Here is a 25,418-nt window from a genome sequence, read left to right on the forward strand (position 1 = left end):
TTCGTGAAAATGACGGTCAATTATTCGCGCTTCCCCTTCCTTTTTTGTCTTCTCAGAAGCAGGACGTGGCCACCGTCCACCTTACGTCACTTGCTTCCTTCCGCTAAAACTAACGGCATCACGTCGGCAGAGCAATATAGTCAAACCGTACTGTTACTTCGGTTCGGTTAAACCGGTGACCAATCAAACTGGCCCATGCTAATCCGACATGATCTAACCGAGCAATTAAAAAAAAACACTTGAAAATGTGATGAAATATTTCAATTATTTATAGAGAAGGAAAATTTAATGTAATTACGTAAACATATACTCGAAATTAAAATTTTGGTACGGTTTTAGGCTCCGTAACCGGTTTTACCAATCGAACTATAACGGCGTTAAGTAAAACCGTCAGAAAAGACTTTGTATTCGTCTCTTTCACACACTCTCTCTTCCTCTTGAGGAAAGAGAAGGAAGGAAGGAACAAAACAAAGCAAAGCTTCGCAGTGTTTACATATCAGTTTCTCACTCTACAAATCCACCGCTCTTATGTGAAACTTGTCTTCGTTTCCAAGTTTCAAGAGCAGGTTCGTCTGCTCAATTGCCTGTTAAAATTCTTTTGGGGATTTTATGTGATAAGGGTGTCGATTTTAGGGTTTATTATTTCTATTTTAGGGGTATATCTCAACGAAGCTTGTAGGTTCCATGGCCTGTATTCTCGGATCTGTTCAGTTTTGAGATAAACCTTTGATTCAGTTTGCTATTTTTGGTGCTAATGAGATTTATTTATTGTTAATTTAGATTTTATTTTTGATAGTGAAGATAGTCATCAAAGTTCACTGGCCTACCCTTGGTCAAGTTTAAGTTTTTTTTTTTGTGTGTGTGTGTGGGGGATGATCACAGCTCTTATCAATGGTGTTAGTAACATTGTATGTTATTGTGTTTGATTTTTTTCATACTTGATTCTGATTTGAGTTCTGTATTTTTGTTTTTCTTTTACAAGGTTTTGAGGTTTCATGCCCCCCAAACAATCTTAAGCTAAGCTTAGAGTAGTTTCCAAACTCTTCAGTTATGGGGAATGCTTGCTGTGTTGCTGCTCATGACAAAATGGTACTCCCTAATACATCAGCAGTCGAGGGTTTGCAGAGAAACAATGCTAGGTATTCTCCGAATTGGAGCTTCCGGTGGGATAATAGAGGACGAGTGGCTGGTGAAGACACCTCTCTTAGTTGGTTATCTGATGGGATTAGTCGTAACGATGGGTCTGATGTCAAATCTGAATCTGCATTTGTATCATCACAAGGCTCTCCTTTGAACAATCTCCAGACTCAGTCATGGCAAAAGTCTCCTGCTTCGGGTAAATTAAAAAAAAATCAGCCTTTTAGATATTTTGTTTACTAGGAAAACATGTTTAATCTGTAAAAAACTGTAGCCTTTAGGTATCTTGTTTTGTGTGGTCCACTTGGAGTTTAGGAATACTTTTCTTACAGAACCTGTTCATGACATGAGAAGACATTGATATGTCTGTTGGTTGACACAAGCTGTCCTCTCTTGTTTGCTTCTGGGCTTGCTCTATTATTGGTCTCTTGATCTCTAAACTATGACTTTTCCTTGTTTATGACATCACAGATCAATCGTTTTCAAGAAATGCATCCATGGACACCGTCTCTGAACAGGTAAAAAGCTAGTGAATATCGGTAATATCTGCCATTTATCTCTGTTAATATAACAACCTCTATTTTGGTTTCCTTAGATCACCCAGAATCATGTTAAACTTTCGGTTTCATTGGCTTCGCAACCATCATCCCCACTCTCTTCCCATAGCCACTTGCCACTGCCACTGCCACCTGCTAGTTCATCGACTCTGAAACTGACACCACGCGCTCGTCTCTCGAAACAAGTCTCCGATAGTCAGATCTTGGGATTCAACTCACCAACTGAAGAGAGGCTGGGAAGCGAGTCCCATTCTGGGCCGTCTGATGGTTGGTCCACGCAAGCCTTTTCCGAAATGATGGCGTATTCTCGCAGAGAGTCTTGCTCCTATGACAACGAGTGCTTATTAGGTCCTGGACGCGGCAAGATAGACCATCAAGGAAACAGGAAGTCCAGTGATCAGCAAACCTGCGGTGCTTGCTCTAGACCCTTGTCTCAGAAATCGCTGCTGAGCAGCCAGAAGATCTGCGCCACTAACGAGCTCTCTGTAGCTGCGATTCTAGCTTGTGGGCACGTCTATCATTCCGAGTGTTTGGAGCAGATGACACCTGAAACCGACAAATTCGACCCTCAGTGTCCCGTCTGCACGTTGGGCGAGAAAAGAACATTCAAGTTGTCGGAGAAAGCATTGAGGGCAGATTTGGATTTGAGAGCTAAACAGAACAAGATACTAAGGAAAAATGTGGTGGATAGGGATGACTTTGTCATGTTTGATCACATGCCCAATGCAGCAGCAGCAGCAGCAAGCGGTAGTGGTGGACACAAAGGCAAAGTCTCCAAGCTGTTAACGAGCTCAAGCTTGAGAAGCTATTCACCAAAGCCTTTCCTTGCGAGACACTTCTCTTTCGGGTCCAGAAGTAACAGTGTCAAATCCCCTAAAGAGGATCATTCGGCGAGGAAGAAAGGATTCTTCTGGACCAAATCTAGCAAACTTTGAAACTGTAAGGCATCTTCACTTGTGAGTTAAGTCACTAGTTGAATCTTTGTCCTAGATTTTTTTTGGTGATGTTTCTCTCCGTAAGCTTTGGCCCAAGTCAACGTTACGGATACTTATCAACAATACACACTTGTTTGTGTAATAGAATTTCTCACAAATATAAGCACTCTTTCTACCATTTATTTTTCTACATTCCAGAATTTTCACTTGTAAATATAATAACTAAACATAATTTAAGGGAAACAAATTAATGATTAGAATAAGTATTTTCATACATATTTTTTATGTTGTGTAGACTTAATTTTTTATTCATGCATGCAATTAATGTTTCAGTTTTAAACCAATCCCAGCCTCGTAGTTAATAAAACAAATACTTCTTCTATTCCAAAATAAATGATGTTTTGAAGAGTTTTTGATGTTTCAAAATACATGATGTTTTGATATTTTTATATTAATTTTAGTGATTGAAATCTGTGTGACCAATTATGTTTTATAGTTCTTTTGATGATTGGTTGAATTAGTTTTTTTTAATATTTTTAATGATACTTTTTAGATAAAAGTGTATGTCTTAATTCTTGTGCAATTAACCAAAACATCAACTATTTTGAAACAGAGGGAATATGTAAATGTCAATATCTTATATATTAAAACAGAAGTCACGAACTTGATTCATGTGTGATTTCTTTTAAAAATGGACTCTCACTAGAAATCGGTTATCATTCATTTGTTACTAATAATATGGATTAATAATATATCATTCCTAATATAACATCGACTCCTAAAAGCCCGGATTAGTTAACAAACTCACATTGATTCATTTGTGATATTTTTAATTGGATCATCATTTAAATTTTTTATTAAATGTATTTCCTTAATGCTAATATATAATCTTTTAACTACTTAAATCATAATATAATTTGATATTTTTTAATTTAAAATATAAATATAAATATTTAATTTTTTTAACAAATGTGTTTGAAAAACATTATAAAAATATCTTAATTATCAAAAATTGTATATAAATATTTTCACTAATTTTGTAATTAGTAATGAAATTAATGTTATTATACATATATATATATATATATATATATATATATATATATATATATATATACTCAGTTATCTTTTATAAAATGAAAAAAATTATATCAAATTTTACTATTTTATAGTTATATCTATCATTCTAAAATAAAATATTGTATTTAACTAAATATGGTAAAATTATTTTAAAGTCATAAATTAATATATTTTATTTTCACAACCATTAAAAATTTATGCTAGAAATATAATATGTTGGTAGAACGGGTTAACATTAGTAAATTAGATAATTCATGTATAAAATAAACTTATCTTAAACTTTTTAATATATATATATAGTTATTATCTTAAATGAATAAACATAAAAAAAATATTGATAAAGGAAATATAGCGCTTTGAATTACGGTTCAGGATCATAATAATTGAATAAAAAGTAATTTTAAAATATATATATTTAAAAATACCAAATATATGTGATGATTTCAAGTAATCAATTAACTTACAGCAATGAAAACTATCAAATTGTTATATTTAAAATAATTATATATAAATATTTAAATATATAAGTAACTTTAAAAATATATTCTAATTATGTAAAATATATATAAACATGAAAATCCAAATCTACTCTTATATATTAAAAGAGAAGTCACAACCTTGATTCATGTGTGATTTTTTAAAAATAGACCTAATGGGACATATTCTTAGAAAGTCATGTTATATTTAATCTCTAATCTTATCATTATTATCCCTAACTAATCAATACACATTTGAACTTCCCCTTAATCTTCACAATATTTACCCCCGGATGCCATTGTGAATATATTTCCTATTTTTCAAATAAATTTAACGACATTACTTAATTTCCTAAACTCAGCACCACTTCTATCGATTTCTCACACCACATTTAATCTATTAACGTTATTTGGTCATCTTCCTCATCCGACTCAAGTCAGAGCTTCATACGAAAGCATCCTAAAAAAATAAAACCATTTCTTGATTTTCTTTTTGAGCACTAAAGTTCAACAATAAAATACAGAACTTGATCATTTTTTTAATCATACCGATTATCATCACACTGCAGCAGCAAAGTTATTGATTATACCAAAGTTTCATAACACATTAATAAAATTTTGGCAGTTCTCTCTATGGCAAAATTTGTCTATTGATGAAGAAGACGATAGATTGGTTTGCTCCCCTCTAAATTAACTGTCTTTCTAATAACCAAAATCAATAAACCAGAGTCAACTTCTCAAAACCGAAATCTAATAAATAAAAATATTTTATTAAATCAAGATATATTACTTGACAATATCTAAGGTTGACAAAAACGAAATCTACTCACATTAACTTCCACTGATATGGCATCCTAATAGCTCATGTATCTTCCAAAAAAACTTAATTACGTGATTCACTCACATTAGCACTTTCCTTATCCAATAAAGTCTAACAATATAAGGATATTAAGGAAGTTTAAAAAGGGGATATTAAAGAAGAGTGATAAAAATACATTTTTTGTCATTCCATTGATTTTCTTTTAATATTACAAGTAGGTCATTACCATTTAATTTAAATTGTGATATAATTTATTTAGGTTAAGCAAAAAAATATTCCCATATTAAACGTTTTTGAAAACTATTTTTGCACCTATTAATGTTGCCTAACAACTAATATTAAATAATTAATGATGCATAATTTTCGTAACTATATATTTATTTTATTATTCTTATTAACTTTTCATTTTGTGTATTAAAATATCCATTCAAAATAGATAGTCAATGTATTTATTTGTATGTATATTGTTACCGACACTTTTATTAACAACCTAAAAGTTGGACTAAGTTATCATACGAAATTGAAGTTTAAGATTCCGAACTTCAAGTTTAAGATTCCGAACTTCATATGTGGCCTTGACTCTATAAATCAAGAATTAAATAAATCATACACCATCATGATATTTTTTGTACTAGATTCTAGCATATTTTTTTTATGAGAATGAGTTCATTCTTAAACTTTTTTTATTTTCTAGCTTACATAGAAAATATACAATAGCAAAAGCTGCAAAACTATACATGCTAGACGCAAATTATTTCATATTTAACAACTCTTTAACTAAAAATGCAAAAAACATATAATAAACCAAAAATTCACAATTGTACGTCTACATAAAGCGTATTTAAGATTTCATTTCAAACTATATCTTTAATCTTTTTTTTTATTTAAGCAACTACTATATCTTTAATCAAAAAAATTGTTATCAGCAGGATCTTATTCTACACAAAAACGTTCATATCTAAACAACCTTTAATGATGTTTGCTTATTTTAATATCTGATTTTTTTTTCTGTTTTACAAAAGAAAAATAATTTTTTAATAATACCCGTTGAGAATTTTTTTCATAATCATGAATTATTTATTCTAAATATTTTTACATCAATGTATTTTCTAGATTCTGATCTTAAAAAATGGTACAAATCTATTTTTAAAATCTATCTTTATTAAAACAATAGGTACAAATTTAAAACTAATTTTATTCTTACGTATTATATTAAAAATTATCCGATATTTTATAATAAAAAAAACTTTAAAATGTGATTTCATCTAAATTATTCAAAATTATCCTAAAAATGATGAGAACCAAACCTAAACTAAATTGAACTTAAAATATTATCAGGTTCCTAACATTTTTATTTGAACCAAGCCAAAAACCAAAAAACTAAAACCAACCCAAATATAACCGAACTGTTTTTATATCTTTTGAACTGAAAGACTGAAAAACCAAAACCACAACTAAACGGAAGCCAAACCAATTTTTTTTTTGGTACTGAACCGAAAACCAAATGTCCATACCTAAAAATAAAATGTGAAATAATAAATTATCAATAAAAATACTCCCGCGCTTTCTAACCGCGGATCAAAAATACTACTAATCTAGAATTGAAAACAAAATGTTTATACAAAAATAAATGAAAAAAACATCCACGCGGTTGCGCGGATCGAAATCTAATTTATTCTATTAAAACATTAACATGACCGGTTGACAAAAAGTTAAGTCCAAATATTTTTTATAGTTAAGTCTAAATGATTATTTAAATATATCATATAACCACCGTAAAAACTATATTTTACTAATATTAACCTCCATTTTAATTCCATAATTCTATGGTCTATTTCTCTCAATTGATTTTAGTCGATGGTTCCATTTTAATTCCACAATTTTAGAGAATAAATACAAACATAAACTGTTTACAAATATAAGCATAAAAATCATACATAAAATTTTAATTATTATTAAGTACATATGTAAAACAAAAAAATATACCCGTCATTTGAAACCCAAAAAATAAAGTCTTGTTGAATTTGATGTTAGGGACAAGGCAGAAAAAGTAAATTGTAGAACGATTTTAATAAAATAGATTGGCTTATGGTTCAAGGTTTGTTTGTTTAAACTTTAAGCGTGTTTTTTTGGGTTGTTAACCAACCAGCTCGTTATGTTTTGGTTCATAAAATAAAAAAATAAAAAAAATCCAAAGACCAACCAAGCTTATACCAATCTTAAGCGGTTCCACGTCCTTCATCAAAAGCCAGTACATCTGTCCATACAAAACTCCGTAGGTGATAAACGTTGTTCTATCGACTTTATCAAAAACAAAATCGTTATTATGTATGGATTCGTGACGTATTGGTATCAAAACAAACATATGACACGTGGTACTCCTCCCCAATCCTTGCGTGGCAAAACGTTTCACACAAACCGGCACGTCGATCATAACCATGCAGGCTAACATGTTATAATATATACACTTTGTTCGATCGCAAACTTAAATAGTTTTCCTAAGAAACGAATTAGGAACAATGGCGGATTTGAAAGACGAAAGAGGAAACCCAATCCATCTAACCGACGAACACGGAAACCCGGTCCAGCTCACTGATGAGTTCGGTAATCCCATGCACATAACCGGTGTCGCCAGCTCTGCCCCTCAGTACAAGGAGAATGTTACTGGTAGCATTCAAGAGAATCGAACACCAGCAGGAGTCGCTGCAGGCACCGGTGCAGCTGCCACCACGGCCGCAGGAGTCACTACTGGTGAGACTACCACGGAGCAGCAACACCATGAATCGCTTGGAGAGCACCTTCGTCGCTCAGGAAGTTCATCAAGCTCTAGCTCGGTGAGATTCTCATGCATCTATAATTCTTTTATAGCTTCTTTAGGTTAAAAAGATTCTGATAGTGAAAAAAAAAAAAATCTGATAGTGTTCTTGCTTAGGATTTAATATATCATTGAAATAAAGCCATTGATTTTTAGTGTTTCATTTGATAGTTTCCACGTTTTATACTTTACTATAACAGCAGTAAAATACAATTATATCGTTTTTGAGTCTATCTTCTTATTATTGAAGTAATATTTTATGCTATTTTTTGATTAACTCATATGTAAACGGTTAACAGAATTGTACACATATGGGTCGATCTATTATGAATTAACGTGTGTGTGATGTTAAAATATGTATATAGGAGGATGATGGACAAGGAGGAAGGAGAAAGAAGGGCATTAAAGACAAAATCAAAGAGAAGTTAAGCAGCGATAAGCACAAGGATGAACAAACCCCCAGCACTGCCACAACTACTGGACCCACCACCACCACTGGAGCCGCCGCCACCGACCAACACCATGAGAAGAAGGGCATTCTCGAGAAGATCAAGGAGAAACTCCCCGGCCACCACAACCACCACCACCCGTGAAGACTGAAGTTGTTTTCGATTTCATGAATAAATCGCTTGCTACCAATGTAGATATGTTTTTTTTTTTTATCAATTATGAATGTGGTCTAGTAAAACTCTACTTGATTTCTGGCTCATTAGTGGTTTCCAGTTTGTGAACTTGTATCATGTCGCTGCTTTCATTTATAAGAAAAGATTGCATGTTTCGTTAGCATTTTTTGTCCAGCGACCAGAAATAATATTCAAGAACTTGGTTAAGCAAAAAAATGTTGTCACATCGTTATACAACTGCTGGTTTTTTTGAGCAATCATGGTTGTTTTCGACTTGGTTGATTCTTAGAGATAGTAAGCTACTTAGTGGCATCTCGTTACTTCTTCCACTTCTTCTTGACATAGGAGAAACATAGTCCTTTAGTATTCTCTTCGCTTTTAGTCTCAATTTTCTTTCTAATGAATTCAATTTGACAGTTTACCCAAAAGTGAAACATTGGCTCACTATATGATAAATATACTTTCTTAGATTATTTTTCCGGACCCTTCATGGTTCAAAAAGTGACTGGTGGTGAATAAACAAATGCATGTGTAACTAAATACTCCAGTATGCATTGATAGTTTACACATTTCTAAGTTTTTGTCAAAGCGTAAGTGAAGTAAATCCCTCCTCCAATGACTTGTGTTACATGGTGTGTGATGACCACATATCATAGATGAATTGAAAAAGTAGTTTGAGAACTAAAAAAACAAAGGGAGCTCTTACAGTTAGTGAAAACTGAAAATATTACAGAAACTGTGAAAGCAGAGTAGCTTTCTCTTGAGTTTTGCTGAGCTCCCTCCTCCAAAGGGGCCTGTCCTAAATAAATACTTTTAACCATCTGAGTAATTCTTTCCCCCCATCAAAGAATCCCTAATCCGTACATGTAATTCTCGTGACACACGCTCAGAAAGTACAAAGTTAGAAAGAACAAAGAGCAATGATTCAGAGATCAGAGCTTTTAGAAAAAGACTATTCAACTCTTTTCTTCTTCTTGCTCACCATCACGGGATTTTCAATCTCCATGAGCTCATCATCATCACTCTCGACGTTCTCTGTTTCTTTCTTATCATTCTCGGGCTGAGTCTCAGAGAGTCTTCTCTTCTTAGAAGCCATCTCCGGTCCTGAGGAACTCTCTGTCACATCTACAGCCTTCTCATTCTCATTGTTTGATGTTGATGCGCTCTCGCCATTGGTAGCTGGAGATTGTGTCCATCCAGAGAGAACCATTCCTTCAGGTTCTTTTTCCTCGTCAAATTCTTCCCTGTGTGACAGTAAGTAGATGATGCATAAATCGTCTGACATGGAACGATGGAAGGACTACTACAAAGCTTTCAGTACTATATTTTTGATAATACTAGGATGATGTCTGATGAAAACCCATCTCAGATAACTAAAGATTTCGTGATTTGTAAAATCCCAGAAACCACACTGATGCTGAAACAAGTATTCAAAAGGTATAAAAAAGAACCTGTGTTTGACATTAATCTTGCAAGATAGCTCTTGCTGAAGATCTTCCACAGTGAGAATGCTTCCATTGATAACCGGAGAAGGAAGCTCTGATAAGGACTGAAATAGAAACACAACCTGTAAGAAATTGCAAAATCCCATCCCTGTATTTGAAGAGTAAATTCTAGACCCAACCTTTTCAAGATTAGCATTGTAGTTTGCAACCATAATAGCATCAAGATCATCACCAACTTCGTAAAGAAGTGAGGCCCCATGCATAACCAACGGTAGGTTCATTCCAAGCTTGGCTGTGACAATTTTATCAACTAGATCCCGTAGTTTTGATTTCCGAGTATTGATCTCAAGTACTAATGGGGTCTGTCAATATAAAAAGGAGAAAAACCTGATCATTGATTATGCAAGAAAAATATAAAGGTAGAATGCAGAAAACAAAACAAAAATGTTAATACCTTGGAACAGACATAGCAAGCAGGATTAGGTTCAAATGGCTCCACTGGCATAAGAAGCATCTTTCTGCTTGGGTGCTCTAAGCAATATGTCATTCTACAGAGAGACGTCAAACATAAAATGATATAAAAAGATATTAAGGACTCTGACGCTTATGAAATAAAATTTCAAAGTAACAAACCTGTACTTGTCCGCATCCTTTTTCAGCACTTTGATAGCTTCGATAACAATCAAACCAGCAACAATGGCGTTAGTTGTAGCAACGGCATGAACAATGTTCCCAGCGATGCCTTTGGCTTCAAAAAGACTGTGCAAAGGAATTCCAAAAGACTCAGCGCGGATATTTGCAGCAGCAGTGACAAATTCTACAGCTAACTGGTCATCTTTGTCAAAAGTAAGGTGTCCTATTTCCTGTGGCAGCATATAGGCAGAACCATAAATTAATCAGCAAACTTGAAACTTTTATATATATACGGAGAGAATTAACAGAAACGAGTACACCGACCTTCTTTCTCTTGGCGAAGAACAACTTCAATGCTTCTATGAACACTAGAGAATTCTGTGTCAGACCCCACAATTCCTGTGGATTCTTCAGGCCAAGCAACGGCATGGCAGAGACCGTTGAATCGTCATCAGTAGCGGAACAGTTCTGAGTGCTCCCATTTTGTTGAGACATACATTCAGGCAAGACTTCCTTACTGTATATAGGCCTAGGTCGTCTACGGTTTTTCCATGTCTCCTCATTGGACAACGCCGCTTCAATGTTGTAACCGAACACATGATCATATATCTTTCTACCATACTGATCAATATCTTCATCTTCTGCACGCTCGAATACATCTTCTGTCTCTTTGGATGAGCTAGCAGCGTTGTTGGCACGCACATTAAGATCATTATCTTGATTCTTGTCGCCAAACAACTTCGCAAAGAGCAGGTCTTTTGCCCACACGATACAGTGCACAAACTGTAGAATCGATCCAAAATTCATTTGCACATCAAAATCAAGAACTGCGTCTTAGGAATGACTATTCAAGATATAAAATGATTTCTCCAAGGTTCACAAAAATCAAAGCAGTGTTGGTACCTTAGTTGGAGTGCTGGTTATTGTACAGACAGGATATGTCTTTGGAGCAGGTTTGGTCTGGCACTCATAGCATTCTGTCTTTCCCTTCACGTGCACAGTTACCTGATTCGAACACAAAAACAAGTATTACCAAGTCAGATAGAGAGGAGTGCATCTAACTCATAGATTTTGCTTTAGAGGAAAAAGAACCTGTCCTAAGAAGCCAGTCGTCCCGCTTTCTACAAGAGGAACATCAGCTGCGAGACAGAGGCGATTGACATGACGCCTTGCGTCCAAGTTGTCAAGTCCATTCAGAACCACATCAAATTGCTTGAAGAAATCGACATCGAACTCAGGATTCTTCACATTAGCATGGTATGATCTTATGTTAATGTGAGGCCTAAATCTCAAGACTGCATCTCTGGCAACCTGGCAGGGAAAATATATCAACTCTTGTGAACTGGTACTGGTAGCATCCCTTGGAGTTAGCTAAAGAAGGAAAAGAAAAATACCTTAGCCTTGGACTGCCCAACATGAGAACGACGGAATAAAAATTGCCTATTGAGGTTACTGACTTCGATAGTGTCCATATCAATCTGCAACACAAGCGAGTAATCAGCACAAATAAAAAAGCTAAAAACTTGTAAGTAACTTCTCTACTAATGATTGTAACTGAACCGATGACAATTAAGCTAATCATGAATCTACAAAATCCCAAAACTTGAGACAACTCGCAACGCTCTCAAAAAGATGTAGAATTTGTCAATAACATAAAGACCCCCTAAACCTAAAATCAATTGGAGATTCAAACAGCTTGACCGTTCGCCAGCTGGAAAATTACATATAAATTAACGAGATAAAAATTAAACGAAAGTGAGGAAGTTACGATATGAATGTCTTGGAATCCAGAGAGAGCAAGAGTCTTGAGTAACTCGCATCCAATCCCACCTGCTCCAACCATTAGCACTTTCGCCCCCTAAAAAAACGAGAAATTTCAAAATGCTTCGATTGAATTTAAAAAAAAAAAAAAAAAAAAAGAGAGAGTAGCTTTCCAGCGCTTACTTGAATGGAGGATTGTTGCTGCTGAGTATCCATGGAACGAGAAGTGAGAAGACGTATCAATACGCTAAAGCGACGGTTCGGAGTAGAAGACGGAGAGTATCGAATTTTAGAAATTAGGGTTTATGTTGAAATGTGGAAGAGACGGGGAAAATAATAAGTCACAAAGAAGACTCCCCTCACGTGGGGGCTTTTCTGTAAATTTCCTCTTCCGAATATTATTTAGTTGACTTTATATTTACCGTATCAATTAACCAATGGTTATATTTTCTTCTTTTTTTTTTGTCATCAATTAACCCAATGATTCCTGAGGCTAAAACAAGTTGGATAAGTTTATTCTTCGTATATTTGTCGTTACCTCTTCTTCTTCCTCATTAAGTTTTCATATAGCTATCTTTAACATCTTCTACGACAAATTACTTGTTTTCACCCAATTCAATGAACCGCAGATATTAGTATTATTAAATACCAGTACACAAAATCGTAATATAATTATTATTATTAAATATCAGTACACAAAATGGTAATATAAATATATAATAATCTATCTCTATAATATTATATCATAAGTTACTTTCCTACGTGACCATTTACGTTAAATCTTATGATAACATTTTTAATAAATTCAGTTTATTGTTATAACATATGAACTTTATATCAAATTAATGTTGTCACATGAAGTAAAAATTATACCAAAAATGTTGTTAAGAATTTTTTTTAAAAGAAACATCATTTAACGCGGTGTTTCCTAATGCATTCGTAAGATATGCATATCCTGATTCGCTAAATTTTTTTTACTTCGTTTTTGGTCAATATTTTTTTTGTGGCTCTCCATTTCAATAAGTAAATCATTTTTTTTATTGAATGCAGTCCATCTGTTACATCAGTATCCATCGTAAACATTTCGCCGCAGGAAATAACATGCTCCATATATACAGAACTATAGAATTGCTTTAATAAACCTTCAACTCATTTGGGTTTTATTTTTTTCTATAAGAAACAAGTATGTTAGCCTCAATAATTCACTATTTGTTTTGGGTAGTTATGAGGATTGATAACGAAATAAACGTTAATAGTTATGTTTCGTGGCCGTGGGGTCGATTGCATTCAGTAAAGCTGACACACGGTGGGATAAAAACCAGAGAGGATTTGAGTGGTGCTACAAACAAATAAAAAGGAACCGACAAAAAAAAACTGAACCGAACAAACCGAAATCGTGTGATTCGGTTCGACGTAGCAAATATCCGAATTAGCCGGTTAACTTGGGTTTAGTAGTTTCGTAAAGTAAAACCCTAGATAATCTTCTTCTCCACCGCCTCTCTCTCTCTCTCTCTCTGCAACTCAAACCCCTAATAACCTCTCTCGCCAGTTTTCTCCGAAAGGTATCATCAATCAGTCGATTAATCCAATGGGGAAGAACACGAAGAAAGAGAGGATAGATGGAGAAGAGAAATCTCAACACTCTGCTGCCACTGTGTGCGTCTCTGGCTTGCCTTATTCCTTCACCAACGCTCAGGTAACCTCCTGAGATACATGTGTTCCTTCAAATTCTTAATATTGATGGCTCCAAATTGTTTCAGCTCGAAGAAGCCTTTAGCGACGTTGGTCCCGTCAGGCTTTGCTTCATGGTCACAAACAAAGGTTAGTTGATTGATTTCAATTCAAAGCTATCTAGCCGCCGCCCTTCAGGAGCTGAGCTAATCTTATTTGTTGGTTACAGGATCAAACGAACATCGTGGCTTTGCTTTTGTTAAATTGTAAGCTAATGAATAACCTACTTGCTGAAATTAAATTCAATTCTCTTACATGATAATTGCTTCTTACTTACTGGGTCTTTTTTTTTTTTTGTTAGTGCTTTGCCAGAGGATGCTAACCGTGCCATTGAGCTGAAGAACGGTTCTACTGTTGGCGGCCGTAGGATTACAGTTAAACAGGCCACGCACAGGCCTTCTCTTAAAGAGCGTCGTACTAAAGCAGCCCAAGGTTGGTTGATGGTGTAGTTAACTTTTTGAAATCTAATGATTTCATTTAGTATTGTTTTATCTATTCGTTGACATTGGTTTCTTTTTCGGATTAGGAGTCTCGTTACCTGATAGTTCCCAGGCCGAGAGTGACGACAAGGACAGTTTGGTCCCTGAGACTGAGACTGAGACAGACAAGCAAGGTATCAGTTTGCCTAGATTTGGTTTCAGAGTCTTTAGTTTTTTGTTTGGTCTCCAATACATTTGTATTTACTGCATCAGTTCCTCCACCTGAGAAGAAAATAGAGAAGCCAGTTGAGCGCAAAAAACCAACAAAGCTTCTTGTTGATTTAGCTGACAAAGAGACATGTTCAGACAAGCAAAGGTATGCTGGTTTTTCTGTAGAGATATAGCGGTTGTAAGGAAGACTATCTCATTGGGATTAAGAATGTTTAAAAGATTTGATAAACACCTAATATTCTATACGTTGCGTCCTCGTTTTCTCTTTCTTATATTTATGGTGTCTTTTTTTTTCTTTGGGTGAAGAGTTGCAAGAACTGTAATCTTTGGTGGCCTTGTTAATACTGAGATGGCAGAGGCAGTGCATAGCCGTGTCAAAAAGATTGGCACTGTGTGCTCCGTCAGATATCCTCTTCCCAAGGAGGAGCTTCAACAAAATGGTAAGAATCTTGTAAGAAGCAAATGCTTGTTTGCATGACCCTGGCCAAGGTTCTTAGTTATGTCTATTAGTACCAAGGTTTTTTATTAAGTTAATGATATTAACATATGATTTAGATGTCAAGTTTTCCATCAGTGCTGCTTGATCTAGGGTTCTGTGTAGCAGAGAACGACATTGTTATTCCAGGAACCACATAAAATGACAAGAGTCTTAAGTAACACTACTGGGACATAAATCTCTATTAATTACTAGATTATGTTAGCCATATCAATATTCCTGGGCAGTGAAAATATGTATAAAAAATACATTTTTTCACTAGTCGAGGTTTATGAGGTTAGCTTTTGGAATATTGCTGTTGAATGCATCGCTTGCTCATTGTTTCCTTTAATAAGTTATCTTTTGGTGCTTGTTGCCTCCCGTTTCAATATTTCAATATCTTGGGGCTGCATTATATTTTATTACTTCATATCTATACTTATTTTTAATATATATCTACATAAATAGTATATATATCACGTCATTAATTCTTAAAGCTTCTGCACATGCCTTTTCTGGTATCTGAAAGTTTGAGAGTCACCCCATCCACTTGTTAACTACTACTTTGAGCATATAGTAATAAGCTTATTTGATTCTCTTATAAGAGCATGCAGTTTTTGTGCTCATGATGCGTTCATTAAGCATTAGAACTATTTATCTTTGTCAGGTCTTACCCAGGACGGATGCAGGGCAGAAGCATCAGCCGTTCTCTTTACGAGTGTCAAATCTGCTTGTGCTGCTGTTGCAACACTACATCAGACAGAGATAAAGGGAAATCTCATTTGGGCGCGTCAGCTCGGTGGGGAGGTGAGCATTATTTGCTTTTCACTGATATATGAAGTTAACTGACAAGCATTCAGAACAGTTCATGATCTCTTGGTATTTTGTTGGACGACAGGGGTCAAAGGCTCAGAAGTGGAAGCTTATTATCCGAAATCTTCCTTTCAAGGTTGTGATAACCTGGATTTTATGTTACTTCTACAGTTTCAGACAATAAACTATCTATGTTTTTCTCATGGATTTTCTTTTTGGAATATGCAGGCTAAACCTAGTGAAATTAAAGAGGTCTTTTCAGCAGTAGGGTTTGTCTGGGATGTTTTTGTTCCTAAAAATATTGAAACTGGGTATGTTCTAATTCGTCTTGGTAGTTTTCTTGATTATGAATAATTGAATGTACACTATTATCATTTAGTGGATTTTTTGCAGGCTACCTAAGGGGTTTGCATTTGTCAAATTCACGTGTAAGAGAGATGCAGAAAATGTAAGATCTATAAACATAAGGCATCTTGATTTTGTCATTTTCCATTCAGACCACTTGTCTTATTTATCTTTTCCATCTTCAGGCAATACAAAAGTTCAACGGGCACATGTTCAGTAAAAGACCTATAGCTGTAGACTGGGCTGTACCTAAGAATCTCTATAATGGTGCCGCTGATGCCGCCACTGCTCCAGAAGATGGTAAGTTTACCGTATTGTTTTCTATCGTTGGGAATCTTAATAACATACTTAATGATTTAAAACTTTTTGTAGTTATTTATATAAGATATGGTAATCTGTTATTGACACGATAAAAGTGAATGCAGTCGTAGGCGGTGGCCGAAGTTTCGTTTTACCTCTTCCTAACAGAATATTCATTTTTTTTGGCAGGTGAAAAAGATGGAAGTGATGGGGACAGTGATAATAGTAGTGTTGATTTGGAGGAGGTTGATGATGCTGTTGAGAGCCACCAATCTTCAGGAGATGATACTGATAATGATGAGGAGGACGGCAATAACAAACCGAGTGAATCAGATGCACTGGTGAAAGATGCTGAGACCGATGTGAATTTTGAAGAGGAGGCCGATGTTGCGAGAAAGGTGCTTAAGAACTTGCTTGGGTCTTCAAAAGTAACTATTGCTTCTCATGACGGAGAGACAAAGGAGTCAGATATAAACAACATAGTCGAGGATTCGTCAACTAAGCCTGCCGTTGAATCTTCTGGTGTCTCTGAACCTTTGAAATCCAGTAAAACCAAAGAGGCGGCTCCTAAAGAAACGCAGGAAAATGATGATTTTAAGAGAACTGTATTTATAAGCAACATCCCGTTTGATGTTAGCAAGGAGGAAGTCACACAGAGGTTTGCCGCATTTGGGCATGTTGAATCTTTGTTCCTGGTACTCCACCCAGTCACAAAGTAAGCACCCTTCTATGCTTTGGAAATTCATTCAATCATAAAAGCACATTTAGGCTCTGGCATCTCCCTGAGCTCAAAGCTTTTCAGTCTCTCTTATCTGTTTTCTTTATTGCAGACGACCAAAAGGGACCGCTTTTCTCAAGTTCAAAACAGCAGATGCATCAGATGCAGCCATTTCAGCTGCCAGTACTGCATCAGGTGTTGGTGTCCTTCTTAAAGGAAGGCAACTGAGCGTTATGAGGGCTGTGGATAAGAAATCTGCGAAGGACATAGGACTGGAAAAGACAAAGGAGAAGAACATTGACCATCGGAATCTTTATCTTGCTAAGGTTCACACTTCTCTCTATCCTCACAAATCGCTGGAAAAATCAGAATTAGCATCCACTAACATCGATCCTGTTTTGACTTCCACAGGAAGGTCAGATCCTTGAAGGTACACCTGCTGCTGAGGGTGTGTCTGCAGAAGATATGGACAGGCGACGAAGGTAAACCTTTTTGTACTTCCTCATACATTCTAGGGATAAGAAGTAACTGAGCATGTGTGGTTGCGCTTTGCAGATTGCATGAAAACAAGATGAAAAAGCTTCAGTCTCCTAACTTCCATGTATCTAAAACGAGGATTGTAATTTATAATTTACCAAAGTCCATGGATGAAAAGCAACTACAGAAGCTCTTAGTCGATGCTGTTACCTCCCGAGCTACAAAGCAGAAGCCAACCATCCGACAGGTCACATATTCGCCGCCTTTGTGCTAAGAGTTCAAACATAGTTAATATTATATGAATCTGGTTTGTTTCTTTTTCGATGCAGATCAAGTTCTTACAAAATGAGAAGAAGGGTAAAGTTGATACGAAGAACTACTCACGTGGAGTTGCGTTTGTGGAGTTCACCGAGCCTGACCATGCTCTTGTGGCCCTGAGAGTACTTAACAACAATCCTGGTATATATATTGCTGAACTCTAATATAGTATGCAGTAAATTTTTCGAGAATCAGAATCTCATATTACGATCATCGGTTCGGCTTATTTGCAGAGACGTTTGGCCCTCAACACCGTCCCGTTATAGAATTTGCTGTTGATAACGTCCAGAAGCTGAAGGTACACAAAGCTAACCAGCAGCAGCAACGCAATAGATACAATGAATCTAAGGAGCAGCGGGAGAACGGCGAAGCGCAGGGAGAGGACAATCATCCTGGCAATGATTTAAAACGAAGAACGAGGGATGGGGGTAACACTGGTTCAGTGGAAGAGAATGCAAACGGGTTTAAGAAGAAGAAACCTATGCGCCCACGTGAACAGAGGAAAGAAGAGTCAAAACCAGAGGAGAAGAGCAGTCTCTCAGTGAAAGAAGATGGAGGGAACAAGAGGCCTACACGCACTCAAGGAAACACTAAAGAACCCGCTTCAAACCAGAGAGGCCAATGGAAGAAGAGACAGCAAGAGGCTTCTGAGAAACCTGATGAAAAGAAGATATCCAAAGATGTGAGCGATGCGCCAAGAAAGAGAAAGTTTGAGGAGGTTAGAGGCGGAGAGAACGTAAACGGGCAAAGGAAGAGAAAGAATCAGAACGAGAAGAAGAAGAAGCAAGGTGGACCGCCCGAGGTTCTGGACAAGCTCGATATGCTGATCGAGCAGTACAGGTCTAAGTTCACTCAGAGCTCAGCCAAAACCGGTCCACAGAAACAAAGTTCCGGTCAAGTCAGGAGATGGTTCCAGTCCTGAGACTTGTAATGTCAGTTTTGACTTTCAAATGTTGCATGATTAACGTTTTGTTTTTCTTGATTCTGTCTGAAAATTCTCCGTAATCATTATTTCCTGTTGCAAAAACAAGTTTTTGTTTTGTATCCCGTAAATCGATCCCTAAACTAGACCGGATAGAACCATAAAAGATGAGGATTTTGATTTGTAACGATGCTACTAAAAACCGGACCGGGTAAGCAGCAAAGGTAGCATGTTTAAATCTAACCCATAACAGTTAGCCACCTAACTACCAAAGAAGCAGAGACTCTCAATATGCGTGTGCGCGCCAACTAACATTCTCGCGGGAAAACTTATATTACAAACTAAAATTGCCACGTGTCAGATTATTAATGGCTTCGATTCAGTATTCCGATTTTAAATATCTTTTTTATTAGATTCTATATAAACCCCTCACTGCTTTTGGTATTCATGATGGATCATTTCAGGGTTTGTCTTCTCTTTGTATTATTCGTTTCCGTTTCGGCTTGTGAGAGCCAACACAGAGACGATATACTGATCCGGCAAGTGGTTAATGGATCTGAATCGGAGCCAAAAGTCATGTCGTGGGAGGATCACTTCACTCTGTTCCAAGAGGAGATACGGCAAAGTTTACAATTCTCTCGAGGAGCATCAACACAGATTCTGGATTTTCAGAAGTAACTTCATGAGAGCGACGACGCGTCACCAGAGGATGGATCCTTTCGCTCGACATGGCGTTACATAGTTTTCTGATCTGACGCATTCTGAGTTTAGGAGAAAGCACTTGGGGGTTAAAGGCGCGTATACGTTTTCACAGCACGCTGATCAAGCCCCGATTCTCGACACAAAGAATCTTCCTGGTGATTTCGACTGGAGAGATCGCGGCGCGGTTACTCCCGTGAAGAATCAGGTAAACTCGTCAGCCTCAGTGAACAACAGCTTGTTGATTGTGATCACCAGGTGAGAGAGTCTTGGCTTCTTTTCAAAAGATCAAATAACCAGTTGACCTTTTGTCTACAAGCCTCGTCCTAGTCCTAGAGGATGTACGGGACTACACAGGTTCACAACTCCTAGTAGCCCTGGGCATTCAGCTCTGGTTTGCTTTTCTTTTTGTTCCAGTTTGGTTCTTCACTTCTTTGTGTTTTGGATCCATTCGGGTACTTAGAAAATTTTGATTTTGTTATTTCGGTTTTTGGTTCGCGCAACAAAGTTGGGAACCGGATAATATCCTAGATAATTTAGGATCCCATTCGGTTCCAATTTTTCGGTTAACTCAGGTTAAAAAGTCAAAAATTCAAGATTTTCGGATTAAATATCAGAGATTTTCGGATAGAAATCTAGATAATTCAGATAATTTTAAATATTTTAGATAGTTTTTTTTTGGTATTTCGATTTACAATAATAATTTTAAAATATTTGATTATTTTATATACTTATAAGTATATAAAATATATTATATAAATTTGGGAATACATTCGGTTGATGACTCATTCCAGTTTGGTTTTGGTTTTGGTCGATCCAAACCCGAACCGAATCGGATCTCGTTTTTGATTGGATTCGGTTTTCGGTTCTGGATAAATGTGACCATGCCTAACTCCTAGCCATTAAAAACAAATTAAATAGTCCGCAATGATTACTTGTCTCCAAAAGCCATATACTGTTGATATGAATTGTAGTGCTGATATCTTTTTGTATGTAGTGTGATCCACAAGTGGAAGGTTTATGCGACTCTGGTTGCAACGGTGGGCTAATGAACATCGCCTCTGAGTACACCTTCGAAACGGGAGGGCTCATGCGAGAGGAAGACTATCCCTACACAGGCACTACTGATGTTGGGATCTGCAAGTTTGACAAGTCTAAGATTGTGTCCAACTTCAGTGTCGTCTCTAGTAATGAAGATCAAATCGCTGCTAATCTCGTCAAAAACGGTCCTCTAGCTGGTAAGTAATGACTTTCTCATTTCCCAACCTCACACAGTTTCACTGACTAAATCTAAACTGAGTTTTGGATTTTTCTTTTTTTCTTGCAGTTGCTATCAATTCAGCTTACATGCAAACTTACGTTGGAGGAGTGTTATGCCCTTACATGTGCTCAAGGAGTCTCAACCACGGTGTGTTGTTGGTGGGTTATGGCTCAGAAGGGTCAAGGTTCAAGGAGAAGCCGTATTGGATCATCAAAAACTCATGGGGAGAAACTTGGGGGTGAGAATGGTTTCTTTAAGCTTTGTAAAGGACGTAACATTTGCGGCTTTGGTAGCTTGGTTTCCACCCTCGCTGCCTCCCTCTAGAGGGTTTTCATTTACCGAGACTAATCTGAGCTCTTTGCTTTTGCCTCTTTGTCTCTATTAAAAACATTTAAAGAAGATAAAGAAACGATGCGAACTGAGCCCACTATGAACAATAGCACTTACTACAAGGAGATCCTCGCCGATAGAACCCTAACCTGAGATACCAGACCCAGAGAAAAAGACAAAAGAGGCAAACAAAATACATAAACCAGAGAAGAACTCTCACCCAACTATGAAACTGATACCCTCTGTCCCCTGCAGAAGCTTTTCCTGCTTAAGCTTAAATCAAATTCAATCACGGTCACCTTATGAGGTGTTTCTTGTTTCCTACAGAAGCTTTTAAACACATTCATGCACCATCCCAACCTGTCCAAAGCTTAGTTCTAGTTTCATTCAAGCTCCCCTTTATCACATGTTCCAGGTTGAATCATACCCAACAAAGAGCAAGAGTTCAATCATTGTGACACCTTAAACATTCTAGACTGTTCTCAAGATTCTAAAGAGAAGAGTCAATCTTGTATCAGAAGATTAAGAATAACAATGTGTAGGAAAAATGCAAACGGTTCATGAATGTAAAATGGAGTCTGCAACAATACAAACGAAGATCTAAAAGATTATCTTTGCAGAAAATACTCATTATCCAAGGACACTCAACATATAATCTTAGCTACTTTCAAGAATGTAATCTACTTTGGACCAAACGTATTTAGCCTATCTTTTTCTAGACAAGTGTTGTTAATCATTCTCCTTTGTTAAGAACTGAAACTGAGACAAGTCTTGACGCAGAGACACTTGGGGGTCAAATCGACTCCATCAAACCTCTGACAAGTTTGGAGACCCGAACCACCTGGTTAAACAACGTAAAATCAAACTCACACGCTCCGCTTCTCGAGCTTTCTCTAGAGAGATCAGTCGGTGTCGGCGGGTTTTGACATATGACCAAATCAAACCCGCCAAATCTCTCCACCAAAGCCTCCAGCCTCTTTGTCCTCAGGCTCCTTATATCCTCAATCTGCTCAAGCTCTCCGCTCTGCCCCGAGCTCCGCCACCACCTCTTCAGCACGCTACGGCTCAGTCCACAAGGCTCCACAGAGCACACGCTTCTCAGATGGATCCCAAGGCGGCTCAACGCGATCTCCGCACCACCGATTCCGCTGAAGAGCGATAGAACTCTCAACCCTTGGGGAAACATAGGCTTGAGCACGGAGAGATGGTATCCCAATGCGTCCGTTTGGAAGCAATAATCAAGCAGCTTCAATCTTGCTCCACCACCACCGCCACCAATGTCAGTGTGGTTTGGTGGATACCCCATGATGCACTCCAGATTCTCAGGTGAGGAGATGATGCTTGGTGGAGGAGGAGGAGGAGCGCTCCGAGTTGGCTTTGGGAGTATATGGAACCGGTTTTCGACGGGAAGGTTGTGCATGTAACCTTCTTTCCTGCTGAGAGTTGAACACAGCCGAGTGTCTACATGCTCAGGTTGAATCCCGAAGAAGAAACTTGAGATCTTAGACCACTCCTTTGGAGATAGTTCTCCTATGTTTCCGTAGAAAACGTAAGGTCGCTTGTGCTGGGACAAAGGTGGCTGCATTGCGCTGTCTTGTTGCATCCTTGGTGTTTCTAAAGCTGGTCTTAGCCGTTTCCCTCTGTTATCAAAGTCGTCAGCATCTTCGTCTTTTATTCTTTTGCTCACCTTGGTGGCAGTGCCCCTTGAGGAACCCTCATTTTCCTGGGCAACAAATCTCCAACTATTTGAAGGACATGCACGAGTTGTTGAAACTTTCTGCAGTTGACACCAAACCAACCGTCATTTGAGTACAAATCCAACAATAATCTTAACATAATTAATGAGAAGAGAGTGAGATGGTTTCGGTAGCAAAAGCTATAGAGAACAAAATACAAACTAACGTACCTTTTCTATATCTTCAAGGTTATCAGCAGGAACTTCACCAATTATGATTGACTCAGCGAGGTCGGCGATCTGAGCTTCTTCACCTGTGAAGAGGAGCAGAATAGGTTATGTAACAGTCTAATGATTTATCCCTAACAATATAAACTAGGAATCATACTGCTCACCTAGCTTCTCAATAGCCGTTGAGATTTCATGACGAGAGAATCCCATTTCCAACAGCTGTGAAGTTTTGTCAAGCGGTAATTCACTGGGAACCTATATGTAAAACATGAAATAAATGTTAGCTCTAAGAACAATATAGATAAACACAAAGCGATAGTGCAATAAGTACCTCAGCTGGTAGAACAACAACAACATCATTTTCTCCTCTATTGGTGTCACTACCATTGTCTTGGGAATCTTCTGCATATTTATCATCTAACTGAGCAGCAACGAGGAAGTCTATCATCTCGTCCATCTGCACGCCTTTGTGAATACCGTTTTCATCGATTTTCTTGTGGACAAGAGAGGAGCTGAATCCCATCTCAATAAGCTTTGACTTCACATTACTAACAGGAGGAAGGGCAGCAGCATTGTCCTGCACACATCAAATAGACCAAAAACTTGTTCCTTTTACCCACTTTGGTTAGGCTACTATGTTTGAAACCAAACAAACAGACAACAAGAAACGATTATTTAATAACAAAGAAATGTACACAAAAAGAATGAAATGTTTAACAAGAGATACCCCAATATGAGTGTCTGGTTTTGGAAACAAGGAATCATGTTTGTCTCGATTACTACTGTGGGAACCTCCACCACCACCTCCACCGTTACGTCTACGCAAATCAGCCTGCAAGAGTCCCAACACTTATGAAGAAAATGCAACATCACAAAGATAACTCTCAAAGCTTATGGAAAAGGGTAAAATGAGATTGGAAAGGATAAAAGGAGCGAACTTTCATACCATCGTGATGATAAAAACACGCACACAAAGGCTTCGGGCCTGCAACAGAGAGGTTAAATGTGGTCGTCAATGAATTGTTTATTAAATAGAATGATGCACATGGATGGATTGGAGTAAAATTAACAATAGTAAATGGGCTCCCCATTGATAATCGGGGATAAAAAAAATTGAATATTTTATTCAGAGAACGAATATAAAAATCAAAATCAGAGTCAAAAGTTCTCCTCCTTCCACACAAAAGAGTTTACAAATTGCGACTGAGACAAAGAGGGGACCCAGAGATCGTGACAAAGAGGGACCCTACTGAAGATGATGATGAAGAAGAAAGCTGCATGCATTTGCATACCTTGTGCCGTCGATTCTCCTCCTTCCCCGTCTGACTAGGAACAATGGCTTTGATGACTCTCTCTCGGACTCAAGTACTGTATTGTTGAGTTCAATTGGATCGACCTAGTTCTTGACCCGTTAAGTCAACACAACTAAAATTTAAATAAAATATCCTTGTTTACAAATTTTTTAAACACAAAATGTAACACTAGATAATATTTAGTACTACTAAAAGATGTAATACTTTGAATTACTTTACAATTGAATAAAACTGATGCACATAAATAAAGCTGAGAAAAGTTCTAATCGTTATATGCATCTAAATTTATCCATACATTATGCTTTGAATGTTTTTTTTTTTTAACGCTGATTTATTATGATATTACAATTATGAGAAAGATTACATAGAAGATTCGACAACGGACCTCCTATAATGCGCAATCTGCAAGAAATTGCATAGTCTGGGATTTGAACCCCAGACCTGGATGTAGAAGCCTTTAAACCTTAACCACTAGGCTACGGTGCTTCCACACTTTTGAATGTTATTAAATTTCATATTATACTAGGGGGTGTCCGCGCTTCGCGCGGAATATTGTTTTATTGTTGTTAAAAGTATGATTTTTTTGGATAATGTAATTATGTGATCACTTTTATTTGTTAAGAATGTTATTTGGTGTTTTTATTGTGTTATGTAGTAGTACTAGTGATATGTTAATATATTTTGTCTTTGTTTTTTTAATAATGTGTTTTGTCTGTATAGTATTTGTTAGCAGTGAAGTGAGCCTCTAATATAAAAATATATTGAATTTCAATAACTTTGCATTTATGCATTTGTTGATTCTAAGATTTACGGTTTCAGCGTCAAAATTTTCTTTTAATTTTTTTTATATTTTTGAACATTATAACTTTCAAGATGTT

The 25,418-nt window shown here is 36.7% G+C and overlaps 5 protein-coding genes and 1 pseudogene across 5 annotated transcripts; 4 read left to right on the plus strand and 2 right to left on the minus strand.

Moving 5' to 3' along the window:
* Nucleotides 1-398: 398 nt before the first annotated feature.
* On the plus strand, nt 399-2,907 carry LOC106416026. Its single transcript, XM_013856852.3, has 4 exons — nt 399-566; nt 983-1,336; nt 1,609-1,655; nt 1,733-2,907. The coding sequence occupies exons 2-4, from the start codon at nt 1,051-1,053 to the stop codon at nt 2,627-2,629; spliced, it is 1,230 nt and encodes a 409-aa protein (XP_013712306.1). The 5' UTR covers nt 399-566; nt 983-1,050; the 3' UTR covers nt 2,630-2,907.
* Nucleotides 2,908-7,487: 4,580 nt separating this feature from the next.
* Nucleotides 7,488-8,606, plus strand: LOC106414210 (late embryogenesis abundant protein). Its single transcript, XM_013854901.2, has 2 exons — nt 7,488-7,839; nt 8,186-8,606. The coding sequence occupies exons 1-2, from the start codon at nt 7,525-7,527 to the stop codon at nt 8,411-8,413; spliced, it is 543 nt and encodes a 180-aa protein (XP_013710355.1). The 5' UTR covers nt 7,488-7,524; the 3' UTR covers nt 8,414-8,606.
* A 545-nt stretch (nt 8,607-9,151) lies between these two features.
* On the minus strand, nt 9,152-12,620 carry LOC106415969 (SUMO-activating enzyme subunit 2-like). The gene is made up of 11 exons (XM_013856782.3): nt 12,466-12,620; nt 12,290-12,379; nt 11,916-11,999; nt 11,614-11,832; nt 11,425-11,526; nt 10,846-11,304; nt 10,522-10,751; nt 10,343-10,436; nt 10,068-10,250; nt 9,895-9,992; nt 9,152-9,687 (listed from the first exon to the last, which is right to left on the minus strand). The coding sequence occupies exons 1-11, from the start codon at nt 12,496-12,498 to the stop codon at nt 9,396-9,398; spliced, it is 1,884 nt and encodes a 627-aa protein (XP_013712236.2). The 5' UTR covers nt 12,499-12,620; the 3' UTR covers nt 9,152-9,395.
* Nucleotides 12,621-13,748: 1,128 nt separating this feature from the next.
* On the plus strand, nt 13,749-19,153 carry LOC106415323 (RNA-binding protein 28-like). Its single transcript, XM_048765084.1, has 18 exons — nt 13,749-13,978; nt 14,043-14,103; nt 14,183-14,219; nt 14,315-14,445; nt 14,540-14,626; nt 14,706-14,808; nt 14,970-15,103; nt 15,806-15,945; nt 16,037-16,087; nt 16,180-16,262; nt 16,345-16,399; nt 16,482-16,596; nt 16,786-17,311; nt 17,427-17,640; nt 17,726-17,796; nt 17,870-18,038; nt 18,121-18,250; nt 18,343-19,153. The coding sequence occupies exons 1-18, from the start codon at nt 13,871-13,873 to the stop codon at nt 19,029-19,031; spliced, it is 2,904 nt and encodes a 967-aa protein (XP_048621041.1). The 5' UTR covers nt 13,749-13,870; the 3' UTR covers nt 19,032-19,153.
* Nucleotides 19,154-19,350: 197 nt separating this feature from the next.
* On the plus strand, nt 19,351-21,587 carry LOC106413498 (annotated as a pseudogene).
* Nucleotides 21,588-21,830: 243 nt separating this feature from the next.
* Nucleotides 21,831-24,793, minus strand: LOC106412266 (probable inactive DNA (cytosine-5)-methyltransferase DRM3). Its single transcript, XM_013853171.3, has 7 exons — nt 24,520-24,793; nt 24,174-24,212; nt 23,955-24,059; nt 23,559-23,804; nt 23,392-23,482; nt 23,228-23,310; nt 21,831-23,098 (listed from the first exon to the last, which is right to left on the minus strand). Exons 2-7 carry the CDS (start codon nt 24,174-24,176, stop codon nt 22,115-22,117), a joined length of 1,512 nt encoding a protein of 503 aa, XP_013708625.1. The 5' UTR covers nt 24,177-24,212; nt 24,520-24,793; the 3' UTR covers nt 21,831-22,114.
* Nucleotides 24,794-25,418: the final 625 nt, after the last annotated feature.

The sequence above is a fragment of the Brassica napus genome, chromosome C8, assembly GCF_020379485.1.
Source record: "Brassica napus cultivar Da-Ae chromosome C8, Da-Ae, whole genome shotgun sequence".
Classification (NCBI taxonomy): Eukaryota; Viridiplantae; Streptophyta; class Magnoliopsida; order Brassicales; family Brassicaceae; genus Brassica; species Brassica napus.

What these genes read in the sequence shown, in the direction of transcription:
- LOC106416026 (XM_013856852.3), top strand. Translation starts at nt 1,051, where the DNA reads ATGGGGAATGCTTGCTGTGTTGCTGCTCATGACAAAATGGTACTCCCT. An exon ending in GCAAAAGTCTCCTGCTTCGG is followed by an intron (nt 1,337 to 1,608) that starts GTAAATTAAAAA and finishes ATGACATCACAG; the next exon opens with ATCAATCGTTTTCAAGAAAT. An exon ending in TGGACACCGTCTCTGAACAG is followed by an intron (nt 1,656 to 1,732) that starts GTAAAAAGCTAG and finishes TGGTTTCCTTAG; the next exon opens with ATCACCCAGAATCATGTTAA.
- LOC106414210 (XM_013854901.2), top strand. Translation starts at nt 7,525, where the DNA reads ATGGCGGATTTGAAAGACGAAAGAGGAAACCCAATCCATCTAACCGAC. An exon ending in GTTCATCAAGCTCTAGCTCG is followed by an intron (nt 7,840 to 8,185) that starts GTGAGATTCTCA and finishes ATATGTATATAG; the next exon opens with GAGGATGATGGACAAGGAGG.
- LOC106415969 (XM_013856782.3), bottom strand. Translation starts at nt 12,498, where the DNA reads ATGGATACTCAGCAGCAACAATCCTCCATTCAA. An exon ending in AGCAACAATCCTCCATTCAA is followed by an intron (nt 12,380 to 12,465) that starts GTAAGCGCTGGA and finishes TCGTTTTTTTAG; the next exon opens with GGGGCGAAAGTGCTAATGGT. An exon ending in TCTTCGCCAAGAGAAAGAAG is followed by an intron (nt 10,752 to 10,845) that starts GTCGGTGTACTC and finishes ATGCTGCCACAG; the next exon opens with GAAATAGGACACCTTACTTT.
- LOC106415323 (XM_048765084.1), top strand. Translation starts at nt 13,871, where the DNA reads ATGGGGAAGAACACGAAGAAAGAGAGGATAGATGGAGAAGAGAAATCT. An exon ending in GACTGAGACAGACAAGCAAG is followed by an intron (nt 14,627 to 14,705) that starts GTATCAGTTTGC and finishes TTACTGCATCAG; the next exon opens with TTCCTCCACCTGAGAAGAAA. An exon ending in GGAATCTTTATCTTGCTAAG is followed by an intron (nt 17,641 to 17,725) that starts GTTCACACTTCT and finishes TGACTTCCACAG; the next exon opens with GAAGGTCAGATCCTTGAAGG.
- LOC106412266 (XM_013853171.3), bottom strand. An exon ending in AACCAGACACTCATATTGGG is followed by an intron (nt 23,805 to 23,954) that starts GTATCTCTTGTT and finishes TGATGTGTGCAG; the next exon opens with GACAATGCTGCTGCCCTTCC. An exon ending in ACCTTGAAGATATAGAAAAG is followed by an intron (nt 23,099 to 23,227) that starts GTACGTTAGTTT and finishes TGTCAACTGCAG; the next exon opens with AAAGTTTCAACAACTCGTGC.